At 40.7% G+C, this 16,336-nt stretch overlaps 1 protein-coding gene across 1 annotated transcript in view; it reads left to right on the top strand.

The window, feature by feature from the left end:
* Positions 1-9,208, top strand: part of LOC128636413 (myoferlin-like) — a 276,260-nt gene extending 267,052 nt beyond the window's left edge. The window contains 2 exon segments of the mRNA XM_053689430.1: positions 7,495-7,604; positions 9,069-9,208. Of these exon segments, the coding sequence (XP_053545405.1) occupies positions 7,495-7,529 (35 nt within the window). The 3' untranslated portion in view covers positions 7,530-7,604; positions 9,069-9,208.
* The last annotated feature ends 7,128 nt before the right edge of the window (positions 9,209-16,336 follow it).

Raw genomic sequence — 16,336 nt, 5'->3', positions numbered from 1 at the left:
CTCAAATCCGGGGTGCACTGCAAACAGTATTGCATACATAAGGAAAAAGCAGGCACTCTCCGTTTAGTTCACAATTTTACTATTCAAACTTTTGAATAATAAAATTGTGAACTAAACGGAGAGTGCATGCTTTTTCCTTCTGTATGTATATATGTGTATATATATATATATAAATATATATTTTAATTCATTTTAATGTGTTTTTAATGGAAATACTTTACATTCCAATGCTCTTCACATAGAAAAAGATGTTAATTTTATTTTAAAAGAAATATTTTGTTATATATGTTTATTTACAATATCTATCTATATATCTATATCTGTATATATTCATATATAGGTATAGAAATATATTTTACAAAAAAAATTAAAATAAAAAGAACATTTTCTTCTATGTGAAGAATATTTGAATGTAAAGTATTTGTAACTCACTTTGGGTGTATGGCAGTTGGTCTAATGCAGTGTCGGGTTAGCGTGTGAGCGATAACTTAGTTTTCGATCTTAATATGAGGAGAGTCCACGCCTTCATTCCTTACTTGTGGGAATACAGAACCTGGCCACCAGGAGGAGGCAAAGACACCCCAGCCAAAGGCTTAAATACCTCCCACACTCTCCTCATCCCCCAGTCATTCTTTGCCTTTCGTCACAGGAGGATGTCAGAGAAGTGTCAGAAGATTCAGAGTAGTCTCTTATGGAGGGTAGTACTCTTCGGTATGGGACTGTAGTTTTAAGTAGTCTTGTCAGCCTCTCAGTGAGAGCATTGACAAATGTTTGGGTCTGGAGATGCAGGGAGAGTCTTTCTGCAAAAAACTTCCAGACTCGTATTAACAACTCCTAAGCAATCAGTGTTGACGAGTTTCACTGCCTGCTTCTATCACTCAAGTCCATGTCAGGTGCGAGGCTAAACAAGACTGTCCAACTTGAGAGGCTGTGTGTCTGTTCCACGGCGATGATTCCGGTCTAAGATCGTTTCATTTTATTTCATATGATAACGTAAGAAGACAGGGTCACAGTGTGACTTCTTTATCTGTGTGGAATCAAGGGTTAATATCTCCGGAAGGGGATTATTGAACAGGGGGGATTTATACATGATTTACTTTATTATGTTTTATGCTACGACAGGTGTGAGATGAGGCTCTGGCAGATGTGGAACATTCAGGTTTTACTTTCATTTTTGGATAACTGCGCAGCCGGTCAATTTGGCACGCTTTTCTTCCTGCAGCAGGGGCGGTCCTGCATGGCACTCCATGTGACCGGGTGTGGCCTCATTAACTTCCTCTTTCCTAACTGTGCGGTTTACAGGAGAAGAAGCGGTTTCTCTGTGGGGCCTGGATCATAGGAGGTGGTGAGTGCCCCGGCCATTGGGGGTATAAAGGTGGCATTTAGTTTTTTTTATAGTCCATCTTAAAAGCGCAAGCTATGGAGGATTCTGATGCGTTAGATGGTGCTCCCTCTTTACCCAAATCTAATACCTGTTTTTATTGTGAGGAGGCTACGGTATGCCCGTCTTCTCAATTATGTTCCACATGCCTTGATAAAGTAGTTATATCTAAAGAGACCATGATGTTTAGTACCACTGAGCCGTCCACCCCTGAGGGGTCTCCATCCCTCGAGGTGTGTTCCCTGCAATCGCAAAGAAAAAGGGGCCCAAAGGCACTACTGAAAGGTAAAAAAGGGAATATAATTATTAATAACCACAGCCAGGAGGGAATTATGTATTTCCCTCCTAGTGAATTACTAGATGATATAATTGTATGGTGCTATGTACAATTGTGTTCCCTGCAATCATCTCCTTTTACACATGAAAGCTCCCCATTGCATGACTAATCCTCCTTTGAGAGGGGCCCTCTTACCGCCAGACTTTTCTGAACAGTTGCAAACGGCAGTGTCTGTGGCCTTTAGTGCTTTACCTCGCCCTGCTAAGCGCAAGCAAAAGGTTAAATACTGCTATCCTTCCCAGGGGTCATCTACCAAATTGCTGGATTTATCTGATACTAGATTATCCACTGATGAAGACACCTCTGATACTTAAGAGGAGGCTCTTTCTGTGTCGGAATTGGCTGCCTCTGCGGAGGAAGCAGACTTTAGATTTAGGATAGAGCACTTACGCTTTCTGTTAAAGGAAGTGTTGGCTACTTTAGAGGTTCCGGAACATAAGTTACCCGTGGAACCTTCTATCCCTAAACTTGATAAAGTTTATGAGGACAGGGTGGTGCCTCAAACTTTCCTGGCTCCCGTTAAAATGGCAAATATTATTAAGAATTAATGGGAAAGACTGGGATCCTCATTTTCCCCTTCTTCCTGTAAAAGATTTTTCCCGGTTCCAGACTCCCAATTAGAGTTGTGGGGGGATGTCCCTAAGGTGGATGGAGCTATCTCCATGCATGCTAAGCGCACCACTATCTCGCTTGAGGGTAGTTAATCGTTTAAGGAGCCCATAGATAAAAAGCTAGAAACTCTGTTGAGAAAGATGTTTCAGCACACAGGTTTTCTATTTCATCCTGCAGCGGCGGTTGCTGCGGTGGCTGGAGCCGCTACCTATTGGTGGTACTCTCTATCAGAGATGATCGAAGTGGAAACTCCCCTCAATGAAATCCAGGAAAGAATTAAGGCCTTGAGGGTAGCTAATTCGTTAATTTACGATGTAAACATGCAGATTATTTGCTTGAATGCCAAGACATCAGACTTTTCTGTTCTAGCCCATAGGGCTCTGTGGCTGAAATCTTGGTCTGCTGACGTGACTTCAAAATCTAGATTGATTTCCCTTCCATTTAAGGGGAAGGTTGTTTTTGGTCCAGGAGTGGACTCTATCAAATCCATGGTTACTGAGGGCAAGGGTGCATTTTTACCACATGATAAGAAGAACACACCTAAAGGACAGAGTCCTAATTTTCGTCCCTTTCGTTCGGATAAATCCCAATGCCAGCAGCCCTCCGCGAAGCCGGATCAGTCCAAGGGAACTTGGAAACTATCTCAATCTTGGAATAAATCCAAACAGAACAAGAAGCCCGCCGAGACAAAATCGGCATGAAGGGACGGCCCCCGATCCATTGCTGAATTGTGTTGGGGGCAGACTATCTCTCTTTGTGGAGGTTTGGCTAAGAGACGTGCAAGACCCCTGGGTTTTGGAGGTTATTGCTCAGGGTTACAGGATAGGTTTCAAATCTCATCCACCCAGGGCCAGATTCCTCATATCAAACCTGTCTTCAAGACCAGAAAAACTAGATGCTTTTCTAGTGTGAGTGAGGGATCCTAGGAGTGATTGTTCCAGTACCTTTAGCAGAGACTGGTCTGGGATACTACTCAAACCTTTTTGTGGTCCCAAAGAAGGAGGATACGTTTCGCCTGATTCTAGACCTAAAGTGCTTAAACAAGTTTCTGTCGGTGCCATCGTTCAAGATGGAGACGATAAGGTCTATTCTGCCCTTAGTTCAAAAGGGACAGTTCATGACTACGATAGACTTAAAGGAGGCTTACCTTCATGTACCAATTCACAAGTTTCATGGATACCAGACCCCCAAGGCTAACCCCCACTCCCTTACTACCTCACCCCTGCAGTTTCTCAGCTGTTTTGGACTCCTCAGAGCAACTGCCATCTCTCCTGGAAGCTTTTGGTTGCTTGTTTTTGTCACAAGTACTTTGGCAGAGAATAGCTGGCCTCTGACCGGAAAAACCCTCCTAGGCTGGCCATGCTCCTAGAACTCCTGGTCGGCCGCCTCACAACGGACAACCGCCTATCCCCTCTAAGGAAGAACAGGACACCTGCTAATTTTACCCCTGGTTGCTCCAGCAGCCATTTGCTACAGAGCTCCACTCTTTTGGGGATTGGTAGCCCCTAAGGAGGAAAAGAGGTGGGGGAATTACCGGAGGGAAAGCTCCTTTGAGAACCGGGGGTTTTTGGACACCCCTACCCCCATAACTTCAACGGACTGTATCTCCGGTCCCCAGTAACGAATCATGCCGCTTTTTTGATTGTGGCATCTGGGGACCGAGAGCTTTCAAATGGAACCCTGGAAATGCTGCCGCCGTCACCCATGGGACCTAGGATTCTGTGGGACTATGGCTGCTATGGAGGCGCCGGTCTGTCTGGAGGGACGGGAATGGCAGGAAAATTGTGGAATTGTCCAATGTTTTATCAAGATGAGCTCTGTGTATAATAGGAGTGTGTGTTTTCCAATAAAATCAGTTCTTGTTTTCACCTGTATGCTAGATGTCTAGTTATTTGGGTGAGCCCTGCTAAAATCACTTTTCCTCACTACATAGCAACCTGTTGTCAGGTATAGGAATGACTCTCTGGCAGACCTACCTAGTCAGGGTATCGCGGAGTCTGCCACAGGGTGGGACCCTGAATACTGGTGCTGTCAGGCATCAGGGGTGGCTACAGGCTGTGGTCACTGGCCAGCTACATAGCTGCAGTCGGCAGGGAGGAAGCAGGACCTGTTTGGTGGAGCTACCCAATTGGGGTAGCCGGGGTATCCGTCACAACAAGGATTATTTCAAGTTCTTAAGATTTGCTTTTCTGGACCAGCACTTCAAGTTTGTAGCTCTTCCTTTTGGTCTGGCTACTGCCCCAAGAGTCTTTACGAAGGTTCTTGGGGCTCTGCTCGCGGTGGCAAAATCCAGAGGTATTGTAGTAGCGCCTTATTTGGACGACATCCTGGTCCAGGCTCCATCCTACCAGCTGGCAGAAGACCATTCGAGAGCTCTTCTACTTCTTCAATCTCATGGATGGAAGATAAACTTAGAAAAGAGTTCTCTGGTTCCCAGTACCAGAATGGAATTCCTGGGCACGATAATAGATTCCATATCCATGGAGATATTTCTTACAGACCAGAGAAGTTGCAAAATTACTTCCAATTGTCTTGTCCTCCAAACCTCCTTAAGGTAATCTGTGGCCCGGTGCATGGAGCTGATTGGGCTCATGGTGTCCAGCATAGATATCACCAGGTGCCATCTCAGACCTATTCAGTTGTGCATGCTGAGAACGGCAATGGAACGGCAATCACTCAGATCTATCTTAACAGATTTCTCTGGACAACCAGTCGAGAGAATTGCTCTCTTCGTGGCTCTGTCTATATCGCCTGTCCCAGGGGACATCCTTCTTGAGACTATCCTGGGAGATTGTAACTACGGGTGCAAGTCTATCAGGTTGGGGAGCTGTTTGGAGTGCCAGGATGGCACAGGGCCAGTGGACTTGAGAGGAATCTCTTCTCCCTATCAACATTCTGGAACTTCGAGCGATCTTCAACTCTCTGAAGGCTTGGCCTCTTCTGTGTTCGTCCCAGTTCATCAGATTTGAATCGGACAACATTACCTCGGTGGCTTACATCAACCATCGGGCGGGAACGAGAAGCTCCCTAGCCATGAGGGAAGTATCTTGGATTCTGGACTGGGCAGAAGCCCACAACTGCTCACTGTCAGCGATCCACATTCCGGGTGTGGACAACTGGGAAGCAGACTTTCTCAGCAATCGTTTGTTCCGGGGGAATGGTCACTCCATCCCGAGGTGTTTGCAGAGATTTGCAACAGATGGGGGACGCCGGAGATAGATCTCATGGCGTCCAGACTCAATACCAAGCTACCCAGATGCGGGTCGCGATCCAGGGATCCCCAGGCAGAGCTGATAGATGCCTTAGCAGTGCCCTGGGGGTTCAACCTAGTTTAAATTTTTCCACCGTTGCCACTTCTACCTCGGGTAGTGGCCCGCATCAATCAGGATCAAGCTTTGACTATTCTAATTGCTCCATTGTGGCCGCAGATGTGGTTTGCGGATCTGATGGGGATGTCATCATCTCTTCCAGGGAGGTTACCTTGTTGCAAGGATCTGCTAGAACAGGGTCCCTTTGTTCATCAAAATCTAGATTTTCTGAGGCTGACTGCGTGGAGATTAAATACCTAGTCCTAGCCAAGAGAGGTTTTTCTGAGAGAGTGATTGATACTCTCATTCAAGCTAGAAAGCCGGTCACCCATTGCATCTATCATAAGGTGTGGAGGACCTCCTTATTCTGGTGTGAGGAACGTGGATTCCCTGGCATAGGGTCAAGGTACCCAGGATTATTTCCTTTCTCCAAGACAGATTGGAGAAGGGACTTGCCGCTAGTTCCTTAAAGGGACAGATTTCGGTGCTATCTGTGCTATTACACAAGAGGCTCGCTGAGTTTCCTGATATTCAATCTTTTGTTCAGGCTCTGTCCAGAATCAGGCCTGTGACATTAAGTTACTGTTTTGAAAGGTTCTTTTTCTACTGGCCATTGCTTTGGCACGCAGAGTCTCTGAGATGGCGACCTTGCAATGTGAGCCTCCTTACCTAGTTTTTCATGCTGATATGGCTGTTCTTCGCACTGGGTTGGGCTTTCTCCCTTACGTGGTGTTTGATCGCATCATCAATCAGGAGACTGTGGTTCCTTCCTTGTGTCCTAATCCTTCCTCTTTGATGGAACGATTACTCCATAATTTGGATGTGGTTCGGGCTTTAAAATTCTATCTTCAGGCTATGAAGGAATTTAGACAGACTTCAGCATTGTTTGTTGTCTATTCTGGGAAGCACAGAGGGCAGAAGGCTTCTTCCACTTCCCTATCTTTTTGGTTAGCATATGAAACAGCGGGACATAAGCCGCCTCAGAGGATCACGGCTCATTCAACTAGAGCTGAGGCTTCTTCTTGGGCCTTCAAGAATGAGGCCTCTATGGAGCAGAATTGTAGGGCAGCTACCTGGTCCTCCTTACATACTTTTTCAAAGTTTTGCAAATTTGACGTTTTTGCTTCAGCTGAAGCAGCTTTTGGGATAAAGGTTTTGCAGACTGTGGTGCCCTCAGAATAGGGTCCGCCTCTCTTTTACCCTCCCATTTTCATTCAGTGTCCTCTAAAGCTTGGGTATACGTTTCCTACAAGTAAGGAATGAAGCCGTGGACTCTCCTCATATTAAGATGGAAAACATAAATTATGCTTACCAGATAATTTCCTTTTCATCTTTATGAGGAGAGTCCACAGCCCCTGCCCGTTTTCTGCGTTTCGGAGGACCACATTTTTTTTTGTTCTTTTGGCACCATTTATACCCTGATATTTCTCCTACTGTTCCTTATTCCCTCTGCAGAATGACTGGGGGATGAAGTAGTGGGGGAGGTATTTAAGCCATTGGCTGGGGTGTCTTTGCCTCCTCCTGGTGGTCAGGTTCTGTACTCTACTCATACAGATGGAAATATATCTGGTAAGCATAATTTATGTTTTTTTACAGAGTGCCCCCTAGAATTCTATAGGAAGAAGAAGTTAGCACGGTCCTGGTATCAGAAGCTCTGAAGATAGCGTGCATCAGACTTTTGTTCCAGTGCTAACTTTTTACTTTCAACTTGTAATATGTGCGCTAACCTGGCCGTGATATATTTTTACTTTGAGCACAGTTAGCATGTGAGCGAAAAAGTTATTTAGCATGCCACTTGTAAGCTGGCACATATATTTAGAGACTATGATGATGATACCTTCATTTTTTACTTACAGGGAAAAGTGGAGGTGACTCTGGAAATTTTGAGTGAGAAGAAAGCAAAATTACATCCGGCAGGAAAAGGGCAAGACGAGCCGAATTTAAATCCAAAGTTGGATCCACCAATGTAAGGATTCACAGTAATTAAATATTACAAATACAAGGGTTAAGTGCATAATATCTCCCAAAGGTTCAAATTCCAATGCAATGGCTTGATCTATAAATTAGCTGGTTTATTAAAATCACAGTCGGTTGATAATATTATTTCCCTAGTAGGTAACAGACCATTAGCTGAAGTATTAACAAATGTATGTCAACCAAGATAGGTAGAATATTTTAAATTAAATTATCGATGGCTGGCAATATGATTACCATATGTGAGCATTTCAATAGCTCCTCTGTGTTTGCAAATGATAAATGTGAGGAATCCGAATCCCTGCATGTAACGTATCATAAAGACATGCAGTAAAGTATCCAATAAGATTTGCATTACACAAGAGATCCCTATGAAAACAGAGAGATCCAAAGACAAAAAACAAAATACTCTCCATTTTATATTACACTATGGAACACTAAAATGCTTATAGCGTATGGAGTGAACTCTGTACAATAACAGAAATTGTAAAGATTTCTCATACAAAGGGGCTATGAAATTGAAGAAACCAGCACAAATGTAAAGGTAATAGCTTAAAGGGACACTAAACCCCAAAAAATGTCTTTCATGATTCAGATAGAGCCTGCAATTTTAAGCAAAATTCTAATTTACTCCTGTTATCAATTTTTCTTCGTTCTCTTGCTATCTTTATTTGAAAAATAAGGCATCTAAGCTAAGGAGACAGTTCAGACATTCAACAGCACTTGTTTATTGTTGGGTGCATTTAGGGCCGGCTTCTAAACTTACAGTATTGCTTTTCAAATAAAGATAGCAAGAGAATGAAGAAAATTGACAATAGGAGTAAATTAGAAAGTTGCTTAAAATTGCATGCTCTATCTGAATCATGAAATAAATAAATTGGGTTCAGTGTCCCTTTAAACTCTCATAGGATTCCCTCCCAATGAGTCAATAATTACAGTAAGTCCACACACACTGAGAGCACACTCAAAAAGAGGGATGAATACTAAATCATGAGACAAAGTAAAAATCAGATCAGATATAATAAAAACGGTTGAAAGATCAAATAAAAAATGTATTATTCTAATACCATTACAATACCTTTTTTTAATATAACCACTAGTGGTTTGAAAAACGAAGTCCACACATTAAAATGTAAAAAATTAAAAAAAAAAAATCCTAAAAAATACTAAGAATATTAAAACAAGGGGTTAATATAGATTATACTAAATACAACCCTTTAGCAGATCAAAAATGCAGCTTCAAGAGAAACTGTTGCCCTGTGGTTATATTTTAATAATGATGTATCGTATTAATAAGAATAATAAAAAATGTTTTTTTTTCTTAAACTGTTTTTCTTATATTTAATCAGATTTTTAATTAAAACTGTAATTAGACAACTCTAACAAATCATTTATAGACAGTACGTTTATGAAATTTTAATTGTAATAAATTAAACCTTTTTTTTCCTATTTTTAGCCGACCTATAACATCATTTTTCTGGTTAACAAACCCACTAAAAGGATTGAAATTCGCCCTCAGTAAGAGATTTCGCCGATGCCTCATTTTGTCATTGATAATTATGATCGTATTATCTCTCCTCTTGGTTTTCATCTATAATTCACCGGTAAGTATCTTGCAACCTGCTAGAAGCATTATATATAGCAAAGGCATTGGCGAGAGCTGGGAAATGTACAGATCAGAGCAGGCAGTTAAGGGGATATTGTTGTCATCTTCATGGGTGTGTGGAGGGAAGGGCAAAAGGGAGAAAATACATAATCAGAACTATGCTCTATATATCCAATTTGTTTTATAATATTAATCCAAAACCAGGAGCTGCTAAAAAATATATAATTATTTCAAAATATTAAAACATGGCTCACGATCACAAATATATAAATGGCTAGAGTCCAAAAGCCATGAGTGGGGTTAAACTCCAATCCACTAGGAGGAGGCAAAAAAAAAAATTAACGGGGTTTTTAATCCCTCCACCTTTCCTATAATCCTTCAGCCAGTTGTTTGCCTCTAGTAAGGAGTTTTTTGAAGTGCTGCTCTTCGCATAATTTGATAGAGGTTCTCTATCCATTTTGAGACTAAAATGCCTTTGTATACTTTCTTATAAGAACAAGAAAGTGCAGCAGTGGTCTAGTGTGTAAATAAATACGTAGCAATAGTCTGACTAGCTGATTGACAGGGGCATCTATTACCTTCTTGTGCATTATGTTACATGTGATTTATTGTGTTTGATGTTTAACTGTATCTGTATTTACTGTGCTACGGCACATATAGCCATTCAATTAGCTAGTGAGTATCCTGTGTTATCCTAGAATCTGATTCACTCAAATATGAGCTAGCTTTTCATATCTTGGTGAATGAGCTTCTAGGATATAACACAATTGGTTTGAATGTTTCTTTGAAGTATTAAAGGGACACTGTACCCAAAAATGTAATTTCGTGATTCAGATTGAGCATGAAATTTCAAGCAAATTTCAAATTTACTCCTATTATCAAATTATCTTCATTCTCTTGGTATCTTTATTTGAAATGCAAGAATGTAAGTTAAGATGCCGGCCCATTTTTTGTGAACAACCTGGGTTGTCTTTGCTGATTGGTGGATAAATTCATCCACCAATAAAAAAAGTGCTGTCTAGAGTACTGAAACCAAAAAAAAGCTTAGATGCCTTCTTTTTAAAAAAAATGATAGCAAGAGAACGACGAAAAATTCATAATAGGAGTAAATTAGAAAGTTGCTTAAAATTGCATGCTCTATCTGAATTACAAATGAACAAATTTGGGTTCAGTGTCCCTTTAATAAAGATAATACTCTGTTAAAAAAGAACAATTCAGTACCTGTTTGAAGAAGTTGTTTTGAGCTCATAAGATGTTTGAAATGGAAAAGAAAAAAAAGAAATATAACAAAAAAAGAGTAAAGAGTTGTAGCTATGGTGGGATAAACTTTATATCAACATTATATATATATAATGTATATATCAATTGGGTATGTGCATTAATTGGGAATATTACTATTTTATTTTAATATTACTATTACTGTTTTTGTTGAAATATATCTCTTACCCTATTTTTTCTGCTTTATTTGCACAGGCAAGTCTAAGTAAGAACCTCATTGGACGCTTGTTCTAGAAACCCTTTCTCCAGGTTGCACTGTTGATCCACAAAGCGGCACATTTATATCAAGGGGTAAGTCGCAATGAATGAAAGCGGTTTCTCAGCACAATGCACACTTTGCCCAGCATTAGGCAGAATTGTGTAGTCTCACAAAAAATATCCAATGTAGAAAATTATAAATCTACTAGTTCCAAAAACACTTGCACAAATTACACAGACTTCCCAAGCTCACTTTCTGTAGACAGTAACAGTTTAATTACATACCTGAATATATCTGATTTATACTTACGTTTTTCTCTCCGTTATGTCTGGTTATTCTCCTTAGATGGTTCAGGTCTGCTTCAGTCTTGTGCTAAGTATTTATTCAGAGCTCTCAGGATTATCTGTTAACCCATAGATTAAAGAAGGATTAACTTGTATGTTCCATGTAATACATAATAGTAAAAATGAGTTTAAAATGCTACAATTTTATTTAAACACACAAGGAAGTGTAATCCAAAGCTTAATCTGTCTCTTTAACATTGTTTAACCCTGTATCTGTAAAGAAATATTCTCTTGGTCTTGTTTGTAAACATGACTTACCTTGTTATGACCTAAACAGTTAAACAAAAGTATTATTTGTACATATTTTTCACTTTTAACATTTATAAACATGAGTGAAATAATTGTTATCACATTGTATTGTTTGTATTTACTCTTATTGTAGCCCTAACACTTTGCTTAAGGTCTCTAACTGCGCTAACTTAGCTCAAGCACAACACATAACTCACCACTTGTAATTTGATAAACGATTAGCTCGGCTGCGCTGTCCATTGAAAGTATAGGGCCTGCTAAAAAAGATTTCCCACACAAACATTCTCTGGTAGTTGTTTTTTACCATGGACTTCAGAGTGTATGATATTGTTAGCGTGAGCCTGTAATATTTATAGTGCTCCCTACACTTTCATTAGCGCTCTTCTTCTAATCTGATCCATTGCTGGTGAATAAATCATGTGGCAGTGCATTTCGTTATAAAGCTTTATGCCTTTTTCTCCCAAGTGTACGCTGCAAACCTAGAGAAACACAAATCTAGAAAGCCAGAACTGTATTTTACCAGTGAGAAAAAAGAGAGAGGAGAGAGAAAATTACCTTATAATATATTTGTCTCCCACTACTAGAAATTTCTATTACTATATACTAGTGGGCAAGATGTAAAAGAAAATTAGGGACAGAGCTGTATGGTAAAGGGATGGGGAACCTTGGCCCTCCAGATGTTTCAGAACTACATTTCCCATGATGCTCAACTGGACTTCAGAATGCCTAAGCATCATGGGTAATGTAGTTCTGAAACATCAAGAGTGCCAAGGTTCCCCATTCGAAACCGTAATACAAAATAAAAGCTTTAATATAAATCAATAAAGAAAAAAGTTAGAAACTGTATTTTAGAAAAATTAATTGTGGAACTTATTTTTTTATAAAAGGATAATTTATTTGTAATAACTGGTAACTATGTTCATACCTTGTGAGCAATTTAAATGTTAATGAACAGGTAAAGGAATCTTAGGGCCTTTTTTTATTGGTGCTAAATGTATTTTTCTCTTGTAAGATGTATCGAGTCCACGGATTCATCCATACTTATGGGATATTCTCCTTCCCTACAGGAAGTGGCAGAGAGAGAACCCACAGCAGAGCTGTCCATATAGCTCCTCCCTTAGCTCCACCCCCCAGTCATTCTCTCTGCCTGCTTAAAGGGACATGAAACCCACATTTTTTCTTTCATGATTTAGAAAGAGAATGCAATTTTAAACATCTTTCTAATTTACTTCTATTATCTCATTTGTTTTATTCTCTTGATATTCTTTGCTGAAAAGCATATCTAGATATGCTTAGTAGCTGCTGATTGGTTGCTGCACATAGAAGCCTCGTGTGATTGGCTCACCCATATGCATTGCTTTTTCTTTAAGGATATCTAAAAAATAAAGCAAAATAAATAATAGAAGTAAATTGTAATGTTGTTTAAATTTGTATTCTCTATCTGAATCATGAAAGAAATATTTTGGGTTTAGTGGCCCTTTAACTGCTAGGAAGGGCAAAGGGAGTGTGGTGACAAAAATGTTAGTTTTTATTTTCTCAAGCAAAAGTTTGTTATTTTAAATGGTACCGGTGTGTACTATTTACTCTCTGGCAGAAAAGGGATGAAGATTTCTGCAAGAGGATGATGATCTTAGCACTTTGTAACTAAGATCCACTGCTGTTCTCACAAGGGCTGAAGAGTACAGGAAAACTTCAGTTGGGGGAACAGTTTGCAGGCTAAACTGCATTAAGGTATGTTCAGTCTATTTTTTTCTAGACAGACTGTGTTATTTCTAGAAAAGGCTGGCAATATCCCCATGAGGGAAAGGTAAGCTGTATTCAGTAAAAGAGGAATCCAAGCTTGCATAAAGGGCTCATAGTTACTGGTGACACTAATAGGAAAAAACTTTTGGTTTAATTACAAATAAAACGTTTTTTGAGGGACTTTAAGGGGTCTTTGTGGCTTGTTTAAGGGTTATTAACCCACATGGCTAGTTTAAGAAACACTCTGTGGTGTTTTTTAGGCCCCATAACTTCGAGTGAGGTGGGAGGGGCCTATTTTCAGTTGCACAGTTTATTTACCTCAGAAACATTCAGCTACTTCTCCAGAGATTCCTGCTGTATTTGAGGGCTGTAAAGAGGTTTTTTCCCCACAAATTGTTCCTAAAGGGCAGGTAGGCGCCACAGCAGAGCTGTGGCAAGGTGCTGAACGTTATTTTACCGGTTTTGAAGTTTTTTCAATCCGGTTTTTACATTAAGGGGTTAATTGTTTATTTGCATAGTTGTGCAAAGTTACTAAGGCTTTATGATGCTACTGTAAAAATTTTGTTTTGTTTACTGCTTATTGCATGCATTATTCCTGTAACTACTGCAGCTGCTTTCTCGTTTGAGGCTCTAGAAGAGGCTCTCCAGGTGGAGACTCCATTAGAGGATATTATGGATAGAATTAAGGCCCTTAAGTTGGCTTATTCTTTCATTACAGATGCCGCTTTCCAAATGGCTAAATTAGCGGCAAAGAATTCAGGTTTTGCCATTTTAGCACGCAGGGCGTTATGGCTTAAGTCCTGGTCTGCTGATGTGTCATCAAAATCTAAGTTGTTGAACATCCCTTTCAAAGGAAAGACCCTATTCGGGCCTACACTGAAAGAAATTATTTCAGACATCACTGGAGGGAAAGGCCATGCCCTCCCACAGGATAAAACAAATAAGATGAGGACCAAACAAAATAATTTTCGTTCCTTTCGGAACTTCAAAGGTCCCACTTCAGCTTCCCCTGCAGCAAAGCAAGAGGGGAATTCTGTCCAATCCAAGTCAGTCTGGAGACCTAACCAGGCTTGGAACAAAGGTAAACAGGCCAAGAAGCCTGCTGCTGCCTCTAAGACAGTATGAAGGGGTAGCCCCAGATCCGGGACCGGATCTAGTAGGGGGCAGACTCTCTCCCTTCGCTCAGGCTTGGGCAAGAGATGTTCATGATTCCTGGGCTTTAGAAATTGTTTCCCAATGATATCTTCTGGACTTCAAAGACACCCCCCCCCCAAGGGAGAGATTTCACATTTCTCAATTGTCTGCAAACCAGACAAAGAGAGAGGCGTTCTTACGCTTACATACTATGTGAGTGATCCGCCCAGTTCCAAGAGCGGAACAAGGGCTAGGTTTTTACTCCAACCTGTTTGTGGTTCCCAAAAAAGAGGGAACTTTCAGACCGATCTTGGATCTCAAAATTCTAAACAAATTCCTCAGAGTTCCATCTTTCAAGATGGAGACTATTCGGACTATTCTTCCTCTGATCCAGGAGGGTCAATATATGACTACCGTGGATTTAAAGGATGCATATCTACACATTCCTATTCACAGAGATCATCATCAATTCCTCAGATTCGCCTTTCTGGACAGGCATTACCAGTTTGTGGCCCTTCCTTTCAGGTTGGCCACGGCTCCCAGAATTTTCACAAAGGTGCTAGGGTCAATTTTGGCGGTTCTAAGACCGCAGGGTATAGCAGTGGCGCCTTATCTAGACGACATCTTAATTCAGGCGTTGTCACAGCTGCTGATAATCAGAAGTGTTCCTTAGGTAAAAGAATCAAATGTGCAGATTCAGTCAATTATATAGAAAAAATTAAGTAGTGTTGTTTCTGCTTTAGTTTTACTTCACATACTGTTTTGAAATAAAAACTAACTGCAGAGTTTTTATATCCCACCTTATCAGAATGTAAGTTTAACTTTAACAATACATTCTTAATATAGTGGTTAGTAATTGATCTTAATGTAACATTTGCAAATGAAATAATCAGTGTGTGGACTCAGAAAATATATAAAAATAAAGATGCTGATAATTTGCTACATCGATGGTTAACAGCATAAAGAAAAAATAAGAGCATTAAGCAAAGGAACTTGTAAACTGGTTGTTTCAATTCCTCAATCACATGCAGGATAAACAAAGTCTTGGTTATAGTATCAGAAGCTGGAACAACTGAGTAAAGTGAGACTTCAAACAGCAACAGTCTGTAGTACAATGGTAATGCAGTAAGTACTTACTGGAATCCGCTGACAAAAAGGATGTGTTGTTACCAAAGAGCAGCAGGCTTCTGTTTAACTGCAAAGCTCCAGTCTGAAGGGGGAGGTGTCCAGGTGCACACTGAATCTGAAGGCAGACTTCCAGGATATGCTGCAGGAAGCAGCTGAACAAGGCAGTAAGTGGCTCTAATGAAACCAGGGGAGGTTCCTCAATAACAAGCAATGAGCAAAGCAGCTAGGATGCTTATAAAGGAACACAACAGGCAGTTCTTAAAGGGACAGGCTGTAAAGATATACTGATATTATGACAGGCGTCGACTTTCATGCTAGCCAAGTCTCACACGGACATCGTGTTGGCTTTTCTGAGATCTCACGGATGGAAGGTGAACATGAAAAAAGAGTTCTCTCGTCCCTCTCACAAGAGTTTCCTTCCTAGGGACTCTGATAGACTCGGTAGAAATGAAAATATTTCTGACGGAGGTCAGAAAATCAAAACTTTTAATCACTTGCCGAGCTCTACATTCCATTCCACGACCATCAGTGGCTCAGTGTATGGAGGTAATCGGACTCATGGTAGTGGCAATGGACATAGTTCCTTATGCCCGCCTACACCTCAGACCACTGCAACTATGCATGCTCAAACAGTGGAATGGGGATTATGCAGATTTATCTCCTCAACTGCATCTGGACCAAGAGACCAGAGATTCTCTTCTCTGGTGGTTGTCTCAGGACCACCTGTCTCAGGGAATGTGTTTCCGCAGGCCAGAGTGGCTCATAGTAACGACAGATGCCAGCCTGCTAGGCTGGGGTGCAGTCTGGAATTCCCTGAAAGCACAGGGCTTATGGTCTCGGGAGGAATATCTCCTCCCGATAAACATTCTAGAACTGAGAGCGATATTCAATGCGCTTCAGGCATGGCCTCAGCTAGCTGTGGCCAAATTCATCAGATTGTTTTTTGGTAATTAGAAGGACGCTAATTGCAGCTGCACACCACATTTCTGAAATTCTCTGCAGTGAAGGGGTTAATCAGTTAGCTTGTAAGGTTAATATTTGCT

Source organism: Bombina bombina, chromosome 7, assembly GCF_027579735.1.
Source record: "Bombina bombina isolate aBomBom1 chromosome 7, aBomBom1.pri, whole genome shotgun sequence".
In the NCBI taxonomy this organism is placed as follows: domain Eukaryota; kingdom Metazoa; phylum Chordata; class Amphibia; order Anura; family Bombinatoridae; genus Bombina; species Bombina bombina.
Note: the sequence above shows the minus strand (reverse complement) of the source record. Positions and strands in the feature narration are given on the sequence as shown.